This window comes from Lithobates pipiens, unplaced genomic scaffold, assembly GCF_037356315.1.
Source record: "Lithobates pipiens isolate NorthernLeopardFrog02 unplaced genomic scaffold, aLitPip1_a1.2 Scaffold_8, whole genome shotgun sequence".
In the NCBI taxonomy this organism is placed as follows: Eukaryota; Metazoa; Chordata; class Amphibia; order Anura; family Ranidae; genus Lithobates; species Lithobates pipiens.
This window is the reverse complement of record NW_027507903.1, coordinates 94,305,283-94,320,069: the sequence shown is the minus strand read 5'-3', so window position 1 is coordinate 94,320,069 and position 14,787 is coordinate 94,305,283. Positions and strand designations below refer to the sequence as shown.

Genomic DNA, 14,787 nt, shown 5'->3' with positions numbered 1-14,787 from the left:
CTATTGGCTTTCATGGCTGAATAAACTGAGATGACAAGGACACTATTGGAGTGTAACCTTTTTGTGTGCATTGCATGTACATGCAGGGTGGACAGGCTTCTGGGATCAGCATATGCCATTTGAGAGAATCTTCTAGAACAATGGTTTCCCTGTGATCTTCAAATATAGATGTAGTATTACTGTCAGGAGAATTAGTAGACCAGACTGTGTGGACTGCACAGAGATAACCAAAAATGCATGTAAAGTGAATAATAATAATAATATTTATTAAGATAGGTGATAAATAAGAAAATACAAACAATGCACAACCAACCCACCAAACCCACCAACAACAACAGTATATACAGCAAGGGACAGTACCAGAAACACAGATGTCAGCCAGGCCAGGGTCATACACAGCAGGTCAGCAGAAGAACAAGGGATGCTCCAAAAACATAAACGTTAGCCAGGCCAAAGTCATACACAGGGAGATCAGTAGAAGAGGGACTGGGAACAAAATGGACAAGAAGGGGATGGAGCAGAATGAAGGTTAAAGGTAAGGGTACAGGAACACAGGAGGGACAGGATCAGGATGGGATTGAGATCAGGTTCAGGGTTCAGGATGCAGGTTCAGGGTTCAGGATGCAGGTTCAGGATGCAGGGCACAAGGAAGATACCAAGGCAAACATGTGAATTTTTGCCGGGTATTTATATGCCTGTAATTGGTCTCAAGTGACACCTGTTTGCAAGAGGTGCTGTCTGCTCCACACTGCCGTGATCCATCCGCTGGTGGACGCCAGTACTGCGGCCCAAAGATGACATAATACTACCAAAAAGGGAAAGCTCCCCTGGCAGTTCCAGACTGCCAGGAGACACCTGCTGGTGGACCACAGTACTGCACGCCAAATGTCAGGCAGTGTCATCAGCCGATGGAACCTTCCCTGGCAATTACCCTCGAGAGGGCTGCCCTCTTTAGCTGCCTTGACATTGTAAGCACCTCGATCTTTCTGAAACTCTAGGTTCAGTCATTGATTTCACCCACAATACTTAGCACCCTTGCCGCTAGTGATACCAAACACCAATCAAAGCGATAGACAAAGTTCAGTCAACACTCTTGTACAGTATTTATCATTTCAAAGCAGTTCTGGTTGGTAGCAATTTACATGCAGCAATACACAGTCAATTGATGTTGACAAGTAGATAGGTTGAAACAGATAACAATGAACTACTAGGTACCGTAGAGTATTTTAGACTGTAACACTGTTCTCTGGAGATGCAGCTCAGATTGTGAACTGAAGGCCTACTGTCAAGCCTAGTCTATATATAGTGCAGTTATGAAAGGTGAATATTGAAGTTCTATGCTTAGCACAGGCAGAAAGGAAAACACCCCTAAGTCTCTGATGGATATATGTGTCAAGAGGGGAAGTTAATGTCTGAAGTTGATGGCAAACTTTGGTGCCCTTTAACAGTTGAAGTATATGGGACAGTTATGAAGGTAAATATGATCTGAAATGGGGGAAGGTAATAGGATCTTTTAGCTGAAGTGGTAGTGGTGGTGTGCTCGCAGTGTTTACATGGTAGTAATAGAGCAAAAGTGAAAAGGGGTAAAAATGACTGCTAACAGTGTCCATAAGTAAGGAACAGAGTAAAGGCTGGGCATATGCTCTCTCACAAATCCCAGCTGAGGATAAATCTCAGATATAGAAGGAGAGAATGAGCAGGTTCTGGAGTGGTAGCAGGATGATGCGAAGAATGCACAACAGTTGTAGGGTAGATAATGGGAAAGCTCAAGGGATTTATGATAAGCAGGCAGCCCCTCCTTACACATCCCCCACTGGGATGCCGATCCACACCTTTTGTCTACATCCCATGACCTAACATAATTGAACAAAATAACAAGGGGGGGGGGGGGGGTTTGGAGAAGGGATGCAACTTACAGTATCTCCCAAAAGTGAGTACACCCCTCACATTTTTGTAAATATTTTATTCTATCTTTTCAGGTGACAACTCTGAAGAAATTACACTTTGCTACAATGTAATGGTGTGAGTGTACAGCTTGTATAACAGTGTAAATTTGCTGTCCCCTCAAAATAACTCAACACACAGCCATTAATATCTAAACCACTGGCTACAAAAGTGAGTACACCCCTAAGTGAAAATGTCCAAATTGGACCCAAAGTGTCAATATTGTGTGTGGCCACCATTATTTTCCTTCATTGTCTTAACCCTCTTGGGCATGGAGTTCACCAGAGCTTCACAGGTTGCCATTGGAGTCCTCTTCCACTTGAGCATGTCCCACAGATGCTCTAAGCCAGCGACTTAGACATTAATGGCTGTGTGTTGAGTTATTTTGAGAGGACAGCAAATTGACACTGTTATACAAGCTGTACACTCACTACTTTACATTGTAGCAAAGTGCAATTTCTTCAGTGTTGTCACATGAAAAGATAGAATAAAATATTTACACAAATGTGAGGGGTGTACTCACTTTTGTAAGATACTGTACATAGAGACCTAATTACATTATTCCAATGCCATTTTGTCTCCAAGTCCCTTGTTCTCTGCTGGGCCATAGTCTGTGGGTAGGAGGCCAGCCCACAGCCCCCTACAAAACACACAGTGACAGTGGGTTCTGTGACATTTCTCCCCTTTTAAAAACTGACTCACCAGGTCCCTGACCCTTAACTGGTCTGGGTCTGCGCTAGTCACAAACTCCCACCCCAGGCAAACAGCAAAAGAAACAGCATGACTCTGGCGCTGGGGAGTAAAACCGCACATACTGTCTCCCGTGAATAAAATCAGCCGCTGCAGAATAGGACTGGCTGTCTGCACACCCGTGATCCGGGGCCAGGTTGCAGACATTGCGGAGAGGCGAATAACCCTCTGCCCCGATGTCAGCGCTTCAGCTGGTAGGGAACGTAGGCTGAATATCCAAACAAAAGAACTCACTGCTCCAGGTGAGACAGGACGCCTAATGATATCACAGGTGCTGTTTTTACGGCTTAGGGGTTCCCCTTTAAATACATACCAGGCAACGGGGCTAGCGAGGTGTCAATCTCACCGATGGAGGCGGCGACATTGACTTCCTTCGCTAGTCCCGTCTACTTGGAGTCACGTTCAAAATGAACAGACTTGTGGGCAAGCCCGTTCATTTCAAAAGTCCGGCAAATCCCTGCCAAAAGTCCGGTGGATTGTCCACCAGACCTAGTCCGCCAGAAAGGTCCGGTCGTGTGTGGGCAAGTCCACTCATTCTGAAAGTCCGGCGGACCTCTGCTACAAAGTCCGGCGGATTGTCTGCTGGACTAAGTCCGCCGGATAGTCTGATCGTGTGTACGCGCCATTACCGAACACAATAGACCCCAAATTATAGGGGTCATACTTGCCTGATATCCACAGTGTCAGCTGTGATGTTCCACCCGGTTCGCTCCATAAAGGAATAGCCCCTCTCACGTCTGAGACAGCGAGATGGTTTAATAACTTTCCAGCCTTACAGTCACTCTGCTCGCAATTCCTCCAATAAGTTCAAAGGGATTTAGAAGAAAAGAAGAACTTCATGGTACAGTAAATAATGGTAGTTTATTCCAAAATCTTCCTTAAGCACAGCAAAGAAATACAATACAACACACAGCTACAAGCTATCAGACTGCCAGCCGCTGCGTGGTGATGTCACAAGATTCTCTCCAACTGACGCGTTTCCCTGTCACAAGCATCGACTGGGAATGGAGATGTCTTTGGGATGTCAAACACCATGTAATCTATACTAGGCAGGGGAGACACCAGAGGTGCAGAATTCATCTGTTCCTACCAGGTGTCACAAATGACATAGTTTTTTATGCGGCAAACTTGTTTTAAAATTCATATTTAAAAAACAATAACATTCATAAACAATACTAATAAAGGTTCCACATGAGCTGCCACATTAAACATGTCACAATAAATTAAAAAAAAAAAAAAAAAAAAGCTTAAAATATAAAAATGAATAAAAAAATTTAATTCTTTTGATGCGTTTTCTTAAGTTATATATATACTTATAGTTACCAACAAATAAATGTCAAATATCACCCTGAATCCTACACCAGAGAAATATTAATAAGACACATCTTGAATTGGTCAGATGTACAATTCACTAGAGTATTAACCTATAAATAGCAAAATTCATCTGGCAAGCAATAATATCACAAGGTGATATTAGTAATACACAGAGCAAGCCAACCACCAAAATTATGATAACTGATGATAATAACAATAATTAATAATAATGAATGAAAATGAGAAATTTCACACATTTTTAGAAAGAAAAAAAAACTGAATTTCAGATACACCAAAACAATATGTTAATTCTAAATCCTCATTAGTTAATACCCATGTACAAAAAAATAATCAATAATACTAATCCAGCTGTATAGCTATCCCATCTGACAGCCACTAAAGATGGGGTCAGCACCACTTATGCCATAAAAAATAAATACATTTATGGAACAGGTTATATATTCAACTGTTATTGATGTAACAGTTGATATCCCATTCTATATTGAGCCCCATAGGATTGTAAGAGCAAAGGTCAAAAATCCATTGAGTTTCTCTTCTGGAAATCTGTCTTTTCAAATTACTACCTCTCCAGTGGGGAGAGCACTTTTCCATGGCAATGACTTTCAATTCAGAGGGGTCCCTCCTGTGACATTTGCAAAAATGTCTATAAACATTATGGCCAATAAATCCTGTACAGATATTAGTCAAATGTTCACCAATTCTAACCTTTAAATCTTGTGTGGTTCTCCCCACATAATGGAGCCTACATGGACAAATAAATAGGTAGATAACTCCTACTGTCCCACAGGTAATAAAATCGTCAATCCCATACACCTTAGATGTAACATTAGAGGAAAAAGAGGAAGTTCTCATGGTTCTAGATGTTCTACACATTTTGCACCTTTTACATGGATAGAAGCCTTTCAGGTTTCCAAACACACCCATTTTAGACTCAGGTGGATTTATATTGCTTGGGGCCAAAATATCTTTAAGTGTGGTGTTTTTCCTAAAAATTATGTTTTTCTGGAAGTTTAGGACCCAATAAGGAAGATAGCCCCAAATGGATTATACCAGTGATTATGATGAATATACACAAAGTAAACCCAATTGGGGTGGGGGGGAGGTCAATATAATGATTATCAGAATTCCCCAAGAGCTACCTATGGGTATGAAATTCAGACTGAAAACCACTGTGATTAATTACAGAACTATTCAGAAAATCAAGAGGAAGATTCAGCATATAGGGAATGGGACTATAGACAACCGCAAGACAATATAAGATGCCCAAATGGGTCAGATTCACTCATCAGTTCAGTGCATCTTCCATTCCCTTTTTAGATTTAGTGAGTTACAATGAGCAGCATTTTCTGTTTACTAAGACACACTTTAAATCTACTGATCGGAATGGTTACATTCCGACAGAAAGTTGCCATCACCCTAGCTGGCTAAAAGTTATTTCTAAGGGACAGTTTCAACGAATCAGAAGAAACTGTTCAAAGCTGGAGGATTTTTCAATACAGGCCGAAACCCTAACAAAACACTTTATAGAGAAAGAATATAATCAGGTTAGTCTGAAACAAGAATTGGAAAAGGTCCAAGATATGGATAGAAGTCAATTATCGATACCAAGGATTAGAGGGCCAAGGGAGAATAATCCATATGAATGGGCTTTTGTTACGACTTTCTCTTCACAGTTATAAAGAAGCACTGGCAAGTGTTAAAACATGATAACATTCTGGGTCCTAAACTTCCAGAAAAGCCTAACATCATTTTTAGGAAAAACACCACACTTAAAGATACTTTGGCACCAAGCAGTATAAATCTGCATGAGTCTAAAATGGGTATGTTTGCAAACCTGAAAGGCTTTTATCCATGTAAAAGGTGCAAAATGTGTAGAATATCTAGAACCATGAAAACATCCTCTTTTTCCTCTAATGTTACGTCTAAGGTGTATGGGATTGACGATTTTATCACCTGTGGGACAGTAGGAGTTATCTACCTTTTAATTTGTCCATGTGGGCTCCATTATGTGGGGAGAACCACACAAGCTTTAAAGGTTAGAATTGGTGAACATTTGACTAATATCTGTAAAGGATTTATTGGCCATAATGTTTCTAGACATTTTTGCGAATGTCACAGGAGGCACCCCTCTGAATTGAAAGTCATAGCCATGGAAAAGTGCTCTCCCCACTGGAGAGGTAGTAATTTGAAAAGACAGATTTCCAGAAGAGAAACTCAATGGATTTTTGACCTTTGCTCTTACAATCTTATGGGGCTCAATATAGAATGAGACATCGACTGTTACATCAATAACAGTTGAATATATAATCTGTTCCATAAATGTATTTATTTTTTATTGCATAGGTGGTGCTGACCCCACCTTTAGGGTCTGTCAGATGGGACGGCTATACAGGTATACAGCTATATTGGTATTATTGATCAATTATTGTACAAGAGTATTAACTAATGGTGATTTAGAATTAACATATTGTTTTGGTGTATATGAAATTCAGTTTTTTTTCTATAAATTTGTGAAGTTTCTCATTTTCATTAATTATTATTAATTATTGTTATTATCATGAATTATCATAATTTTGGTGTTTGGATTGCTTTGTGTATTACTAGCATCACCTTGTGATATTATTGCTTGCCAAATGAATTTTGCTATTTATGGGTTAATATTCTGGTGAATTGTACATCTGACCAATTCAAGATGTGTCTTATTAATATCTCTCTGGTGCAGGATCCAGGGTTGACATTTATTTGGTGGTAACTATATGTTTATAGAAACTTAGGAAAACGCATCAAAATAATTGCATTTTTTATAATTTTTTATATTTTTAGTTTTTTCAATTTGTAAAATTGATTGTGACATGTTTAATGTGGCTGCTCATGTGGAAACTTTTTTAGTATTGTTTATGAATGTTATTGTTTTTTAAATATGTATTTTAAAATAAGTTTGCCACATAAAAAACTATGTAATGTGTGACACCTGGTAGGAACAGATGAATTCTGCACCTCTGGTGTCTCCCCTGCCTAGTATAAATTAGGTGGCGCTTGACATCCCAGAGACATCTCCGTTTCCAGTCGATGCTTGCTACAGGGAAATGCGTCGGTTGGAGAGAATCTTGTGATGTCACCACGCACCAGCTGGCAGTCTGATAGCTTGTAGCTGTGTGTTGTATTGCATTTCTTCGCTGTGCTTAGGAACATTTTGGAATAAACTACCGTTATTTACTGCACCATGAAGTTCCTCTTTTTCTTCTAAATCCCTTTGAACTTATTGGAGGAGTATCGAGCAGAGTGACTGGAAGACTAGAAAGTTATTAAACCATCTTGCTGTCCCAGACGAGAGAGAGAGCGGCATTTCCTTTTTGAGTGGACTAGGTTGAACATCACAGCTGACACTGTGGATATCAGGTGAGTTTGACCCCTATAATTTGGGGTCCATTGTGTCCAGTAAGAGGCCATCTGGCTTTTTTTTTTAGCTCATTTCTCCATTTGGATATTAAGCATTGACCAGTCACCATTGCAGATTTCCAGGGGCTGCATCAGAAGTTGACTTCATTGTCATACTAGTTCAAATTCATCGTGTCTGTTTTGGGACTTTCTAACACATTAATTATAAGTTGTCTTTGTGGATTCTTTATTTTAAAGTTCCTCCTGTGTTTGTTGGGACTTTTTCAACACAATAATAATTGATTTATAGTGACTTATTCACTCACATGCTATGTGTTTTCTGCATGATTATTTATTGATGTGTTTGAGTTTTTGCGCAATCTCTTTTTTCTATATATGAGACTTTATAACATTGCTTGTATAAACACATGCATGTGTACAGGATTGCAACCCTTGATGCAGACATATGACAATGCGATAGGCAATGTGCCATTAACTCTGCCTGCCTACTGTTTATGGCTGCCTAACACACATGGGGGACTGATGTTTATGCGTTGAGAGTGTGCTCTTTCCAATCTCCCAGCACAAAGACTGAGCTGTCGGAGACAAGAATAGGCAACCAGTAGGACCATCTTTGATTGCTGATTCTTCCCACCCCCCAGAATTATTAAAGGGACGCTTGGCTGGGCAGAAAGGGGTTAAAGGTTAATAAATATTGCCCTCAAGGCTGAGCAATATGCACAGGCTTTGATGTTTTATACCCCGACACTGGAAAAAATTGCTAATAACCACCTGCAGTGTGAAAATGCAAGTATGCTATTAATCTGATGTTTAGGAAAGGAAAGGAGAATTGTTTCGAATTACAGTTATGTTAGAAAGTAATTTGCTTACCTTAAGCGTCAGTCTCACTGCACTGCACTCCTGCAAAGGGTTGAGTTTCAAGGTTTCTCCAGGGTTGCTGCAGCCAGATGTCTGATGCTGCATTTCACAGCAAACACATACTCCATCACTATTGATGTTTATCTAACAAAAGAAGAAGACACAATTTCATTTGTATTCAGAATAAAGTTAATAATAACTTTAGCAAAATAAAACTGTAACATCATCAAGGAAAGATAGGGTTTCTATTAAAGTCAAACTATGTATGTCTCCAGTAATCTCATAAAGCCAAATTTCTCAGACTTCTTACATAGCTTCGGAGGCAGCTAAAACTCTTGTCATAAGATTCCCCCCCACCAGCTGCTGATTGCCCTATGCCAGACTATGCTCAACATGCAAAATCCCATTCTTTCTAATTGTCCTCGTTCTGCGCATGAGCAATTGTGTGTGCTCTGAACCCTGTGCTTATAAAAGTACATGAGCTTTTTTTAGAGTATTCAGGCATTTTTGGTTACATAGACTTCAAAGAGCATGTGTAAACCCATGATACATGTGTTTTTGCATATTTTTACTCCTGAAGAACTCTCCTCATATAAAACCACTCTCCTTCCCTTTCCCAGCCCAGGAAATAAGCTCCTGAAACTCAAAACATATGCAAAAATGCTTGTAAATTACATATAATATGCCTGTAAAAAAACTGAAAAAATGATTCAAAAATAACCAGGAAATATGCTTTGCTTTGTCTCTACTCATTTGTGAATGCAGACTTAGCCCTAGTTCACACCAGAGTGATTTGAAGTGCTTTTCCCGAAATGCTTCAATACTCAACATCAAGTTTCCAATAAAATGTAATGATGCTCATTCACATCCAAGTGTTGTGTCGCTTAAATCTTGTGGCTCAAAGCAAGAAAATACATGACTTTTTTGGGTAAATTTTTTCGTTTGTTCAGTGGAAACATCTGAAAAACTTCTAAAAATGCAAAGTTCATGATGTGGAATTTCTTGCCTATCCTTCTCCTAGTAACTTGCTTTCCACTGGCTAAAACAAAAAACACTCAAGCCTGAAAACGCCCCCAAAAACACTTGTACAAATGTACATAAAAAACACTTGAAGAAGCTCAAGCTCAAGTGTGAACCTAGCCTGAGTGTGTGGGCAAGGCTGAAGTGAACTTAGAGCCAAATGCTGAAATGAAAGGTAAGTAAGTAGTAAACCTGGAAATGCATGCGCTGGAGAAATTAGATGCTAAACATTAAAGATGCCAGCATTCTGCAGATAATTTGAATCCACTTGGTTAGTTTAATTTGAATGTAAAAAAATCATATCATATGTAAAAAAAAATCAAATAAAAGGCCCAATAATAATGGAGCCATACACTTCGTTTTGTTTATATTATTTTTGTATCTTTTACATACTGTCTTCAAAGCAAGTGCAGTGTCACCAACTGTACTAATGTGGCAGTAATTATGTATAATGCCGGCAAACAATCAGGCAAACAATCGGCCGGACTTTCTAACGAATGGACTTGGCCACACACTGACACTCCGAATTCTAACGCGACAGAATGTATGACGTACAGCATGTACGATGGGACTAGAAAAAGGAAGTTCAATAGCCAGTAGCCAATAGCTTGCTTCTTGTACTTGCTTCTGAGCATGCGTCATTCTTAGGCCGCGTACACAAGGGGCGGATTGTCTGTCCAACTTAGTCCGCTGAACAGTGTTTCAGCGGACAATCCGCTCGTGTGTGGGCTTCAGCGGACTTTTTCAGCGGACAGTCTGACGAACAAAGTCTTACGGAATTTCCGTAAGACAGTCCGTTCAAACTTGGTTTTGTCCGTCCAAACTTGGTTTCAGCGGACAGTCCGCTCGCGTGTAGACAAGTTGGACGGACTAAGTATGGCGCATGCTCAGAAAGGGTTTACACGGCCGAAGGTTGCATTGCAGTGTATAGGACGTCGTTTTTCTAGTCCCGTCGTACGTGCTGTACACGTCATCACGCACGCTTTCAGCGGACTGTCTGCTCATCGTGTGTGGTCAAGTCCGTTCATGCTAATTTTGAACGGACTGTCTGTCGGATTGTCTGCCGAACTTAGTTGGGCAGACAATCCGCCCGTGTGTACGCGGCCTTAGTCCGCTGGACTAGCACACTGACGAACGGATTGTCCTCTGAAAGCCAAGTCCGGCGGACAAATTTTGAGTCAAAACTACTTTCTAAGTCCACCGGACTTTACGATGAAAAAGTCAGCTGGAGCCCACACACGATCGAATTGTCCGGCGTAATGCGGTCCGGCGGACTAAGTCCGCTGGACAATTCGGTCGTGTGTACGTGGCATAAGTGTCCCTGATTATTGCCAGATCAGTCCAGGGATGAATCGGGGGGGGGAACGGTGCAATTGCCCCCCTGAAAATATTACTTACGGACTCCAGTCCAGTCCCGAGTCTCTCTCTCTCTCTCACATCAGTATCATCAGTGGCTCAGAGAAAGAGAGGCTCTATTGTCATTACACTGTGCTGTAGCCTGGAGAAGATGGAGGGAGGAGTTGGATCCCTGTACCCATTGATAGCGCCTGTGCCGCCTGGCGTCTAGCAACCAGTGGCGTCAGTGACGTCAGAGCCACTGCTGATGAGGAGGAGAGTCCCAGCATTCAGAGCGGAGCCTTCTTCCTTCTCTGCCCCTGAGCTGAGTGAGAGTGTTAGCTCCACCCACCTCCTCCCTCCATCTTCACTGCAGCGCGACATGAACATAGGGTGAAGCAGTGACTGTGTGTCACTATGTGATGCTGCCTGCAGACAGTGTGCAATCCCGGTTCCCGCTCATCTCCATTGATCCTGCATGGGAGGCCCTCCCTCCACTAAAGCACCAACTAAAGTGCCACTAAAGCAATATTTTAATAAAAGTGAGTAGAGCTTTGTTTTGGTGGTATTTGATCACCTCTGCATTTTTTTTTTGCGATATAAACTAAAAAAGACCGACAATTTTGATAAAAAAAACAATATTTTTTACTTTCTGCTATAAAAAAAGTCTTCATTTGTATTCTACTACATATTTTTGGTAAAAAAAAAATCCCAATAAGTGTATATTGATTGGTTTGCACAAAAGTTATCACGTCTACAAAATAGGGGATAGATTTACGGCATTTTTATTTATTTGTTTACGAGTAATGACGGTGATAAGCAATTTTTAGCAGGGCTGCAACATTGCGGCGGACAGGTTGGACACCTAACTCCCACTTTTTGGGGACCAGTGACACTAATACAATGATCAGTGCTAAAAATATGCACTGTCACTGTACTAACGACACTTGCTGGAAAGGGGTTAACATCAGGGATGATCAAAGGGTAAATTGTGTCCCTGGGAGGTGCTTGCTAACTGTGTACAGGATGGATTCACTAGATTAACAGAGTTATCCATGTTCCCAGTTAGCAGGAACACACAATCGTTCTGTTCATCTCTGACAGAACGGAGGTCTGCCTTGTTTACATCGGCAAACCGCTGTCCTATCACTGTGGGGAGTGAGTGATTGCGGGTGGCCTGCTGACATCGCTTCCACTGGACTCAATGATTGGCTCCCCCTCCTGCCAATCTGTACACATGCCTTCACTGGCTATTGCACGAAATGGCCTACAGGTACACCTTATTTTCTGGCAGTGCTCCTCCCAAGACTAGACTCTGGATCCACCCCTGCATCAGTCACAGTGTCCCTGATCACCACCACACCAGTCTCAGTGTTCCTGCTGCTACCCTAAGTGTCAGGACCTAAATCTAAACCTGGGACCTCTTCTGTGTCTGGTGGTAACTCTTCTTGATGAGCTACCCGAGATGCTAGAAAGATCCCTGTCTGATCTCTTAAGACAACTTTGCCTTGTGTCTTGTTTGTCTTAAACCTTGAACCCTTTGCTCCCCCCATTAACTTTATGTCTAAGCCATGCCTTTGCCCTTCCTGTTTGCCATTATTGTGCTCTTTTCAGCCAATATCTCACTCTTGTCACTCTTGCTGCTGTCCAAATCTTTGCTACCACTCGTTACAGACATTTAGCTTGTTCCTCGACGATGCTTCTGCTTGATCCCAACCTGTAACCACTTACTGACCTTTGGCTTGTTTACTGTCCGCGCTTCTGCTTGATCCCTACCTACTGTATCCGCTACTGGACCCAGGCTTTCTCACCACCGAATGGGGCAATCTTTAGGACCTAAACCTGGTATTGACATGCATCAAAACTCATCTCCACCATCAGAAGCTCTGGTAAATACCATTTAGTGGTTGGACCCCACACATTGGGTGAGCCCACGTCATCCACCAGGTTGACCTGCATGTTTACCTATCCTGCTGGTCGGTGGGAGTTTTTCAACTGCTAAACCTACCTGTTTAAAATAAATTATAAAAATGTAATGTGTGTACAATGTTTTTATCATTCAAAATGTGGAAGCTCTGAAATCTGAAAAATGGCCAGGAAGGGGGTGAAACAGTCTAGTCTTGAATTGGTTAATTTGTAAACATCCCACCTTACCGCATAGCTAATACACTATATAACATCAAACTGTCTAATACATTTTAATGGGTGTGGTGCTATATAAACCTAAAAACTTGCAAGTGCAAAATGACCAAAAAAAAGTGTAAAGTGCAATTAAATGGCACAGAACAAAAAAGCGCAAACTGCATCATACATTCAATATTAAAAAAACATATTAAACCGATTGAAATAGTGTCTGGGTGTTCAGTACAAATAAACAAATAAAAACTTTGAGTCCAAAAACACACTCCTTATGTATGTGTACAGTGATTCATACAAACTTCTGATAACAGTGTTATTTATGTACTAACCCACCCCTAATGGGTAAACTTTCACCCTTTGAGGTGGATATTATTTTTAGTAAGGGCATGCAAAGCTTTACCCACTATGGGGTTAACAGACAGCAAGGATCCAGATCAGCTTAAATACCTTGCATGTTGCGTAGCTCAAAAGAAAACATAAAAACATATCATAGTGTTTTCTATATATATACATTTTTTTATTATAACCTTTTCAGCATTTTTCAAATGTTTTGGCTAGAGAAGAGAGTAGAGCAGTAGAGAAGGGCTAAGCTTCCCATAGGTGTATCTAAATTTGGTGTGGACAAGCAGGACTTTTGATCCATCTATGGCTGCTCCTGCTTGACATAAATTGAATTGGACTGTTGAAAAAATGTTGTCGATCAGCAGCTGCAGCCAATCAACTGCTGATCAGTGTATTCTGACAACAGAGTCCCACTGTTATGCCCCGTACACACAAGTGGATTTTCTGTCGGAAAAAACTCGGATGGTTTTTCCTACAGAATTCCGCTCAAGCTTGGCTTGCATACACACGGTCACACAAAAGTTTATTGAACTTCCGATCATCAATAACACAGTGACGAACAACACTGCGACGAGCCGAGAAAATGAAGTTCAATGCATCCGAGTATGCGTCAAATTGTTTCCGAGCAGGCGTAGGAATTTTGTGCGTTGGAATTTGTACAAGCGATCGGAATTACCGATCAAAACTTTTTCCGACTGAGAAATTGAGAATCTGCTCTCAATCTTTTGGTGGCCGAAATTCCACCAGCAAAAGTGTGATGGAGCATACACACGATCGCATTTTCCGACCAAAATCTCTCATGAGACTTTTGCTGGCAGAATTTCCGATTGAGTGTACGGGGTATAAGAATACAATGGCACAACAAGGAGAATTCCTCTATCCACCTGCCATGTGAGTGCGTGTGTTTTTTTTTCAATCAGCCAATTGGCTCTAGAAAAAATGAAGCATCTATGGCTTGCCTTAGATCTTCTGTGAGGTTTCTATTGCAGTCTGGTGACCATGAGGACCAGGGGTTGGGCAACAGGCTGATAAACCATTTTCTCTTTCTCTTTGTTTTACAGTAATATTATCATCAAGTAGTAAAAATTGCACAAACGAGTTTAATCAGTCGGGTGTCCATAAGGTAGTATGATATCTGAACACAGCGCTGATGAAGACCACAGGTATCTGTATACATTGGCTTAATTCTATATTCTGAGCAAAAAAAATGATCAAAGCAGCATACTGTACACCCTTATTGTATTAATTTCCACTGTGTTAGTTATCTTTATTTTAGAATAGATAGGCAATCATGCAGTAAATACAGCATTAGATCACTATTTCAAATATCATAACTAACTGAAAACACAATGCAGTATATAATTATATACCCCTGGACATCTGTTTACTAATATCCAGAAAGAAATATTATAGAGACACAATAAAATAAAAATAGGAACAATGTACAATAATGTAACTTTATATGCACCTGGTTTAGAATATGAAATCGTCTTTCTACAGAAGTACCTGGGCTGTTATATTAGCTGGAACTATTCAGTAAACTAAATATGTAATGCTGGGTCACTGACCCCTCCTGGGGATGACAAAAATAGACTCAGGTGCTAAAAAAACATGTACAGGCTGGGAATTCACACTTTGAAATGTGTGTTCTTTGCTACATTGAGG

General features: G+C 40.8%; 1 protein-coding gene across 1 annotated transcript in view; it reads right to left on the bottom strand.

Moving 5' to 3' along the window:
- Positions 1-14,787, bottom strand: part of ENTREP2 (endosomal transmembrane epsin interactor 2) — a 1,041,875-nt gene that overhangs the window by 283,515 nt on the left and 743,573 nt on the right. Inside the window, exon 5 of the mRNA XM_077473414.1 lies at positions 8,299-8,430. Within this exon, the coding sequence (XP_077329540.1) occupies positions 8,299-8,430 (132 nt within the window). The remainder of the gene's footprint in view (positions 1-8,298; positions 8,431-14,787) is intronic.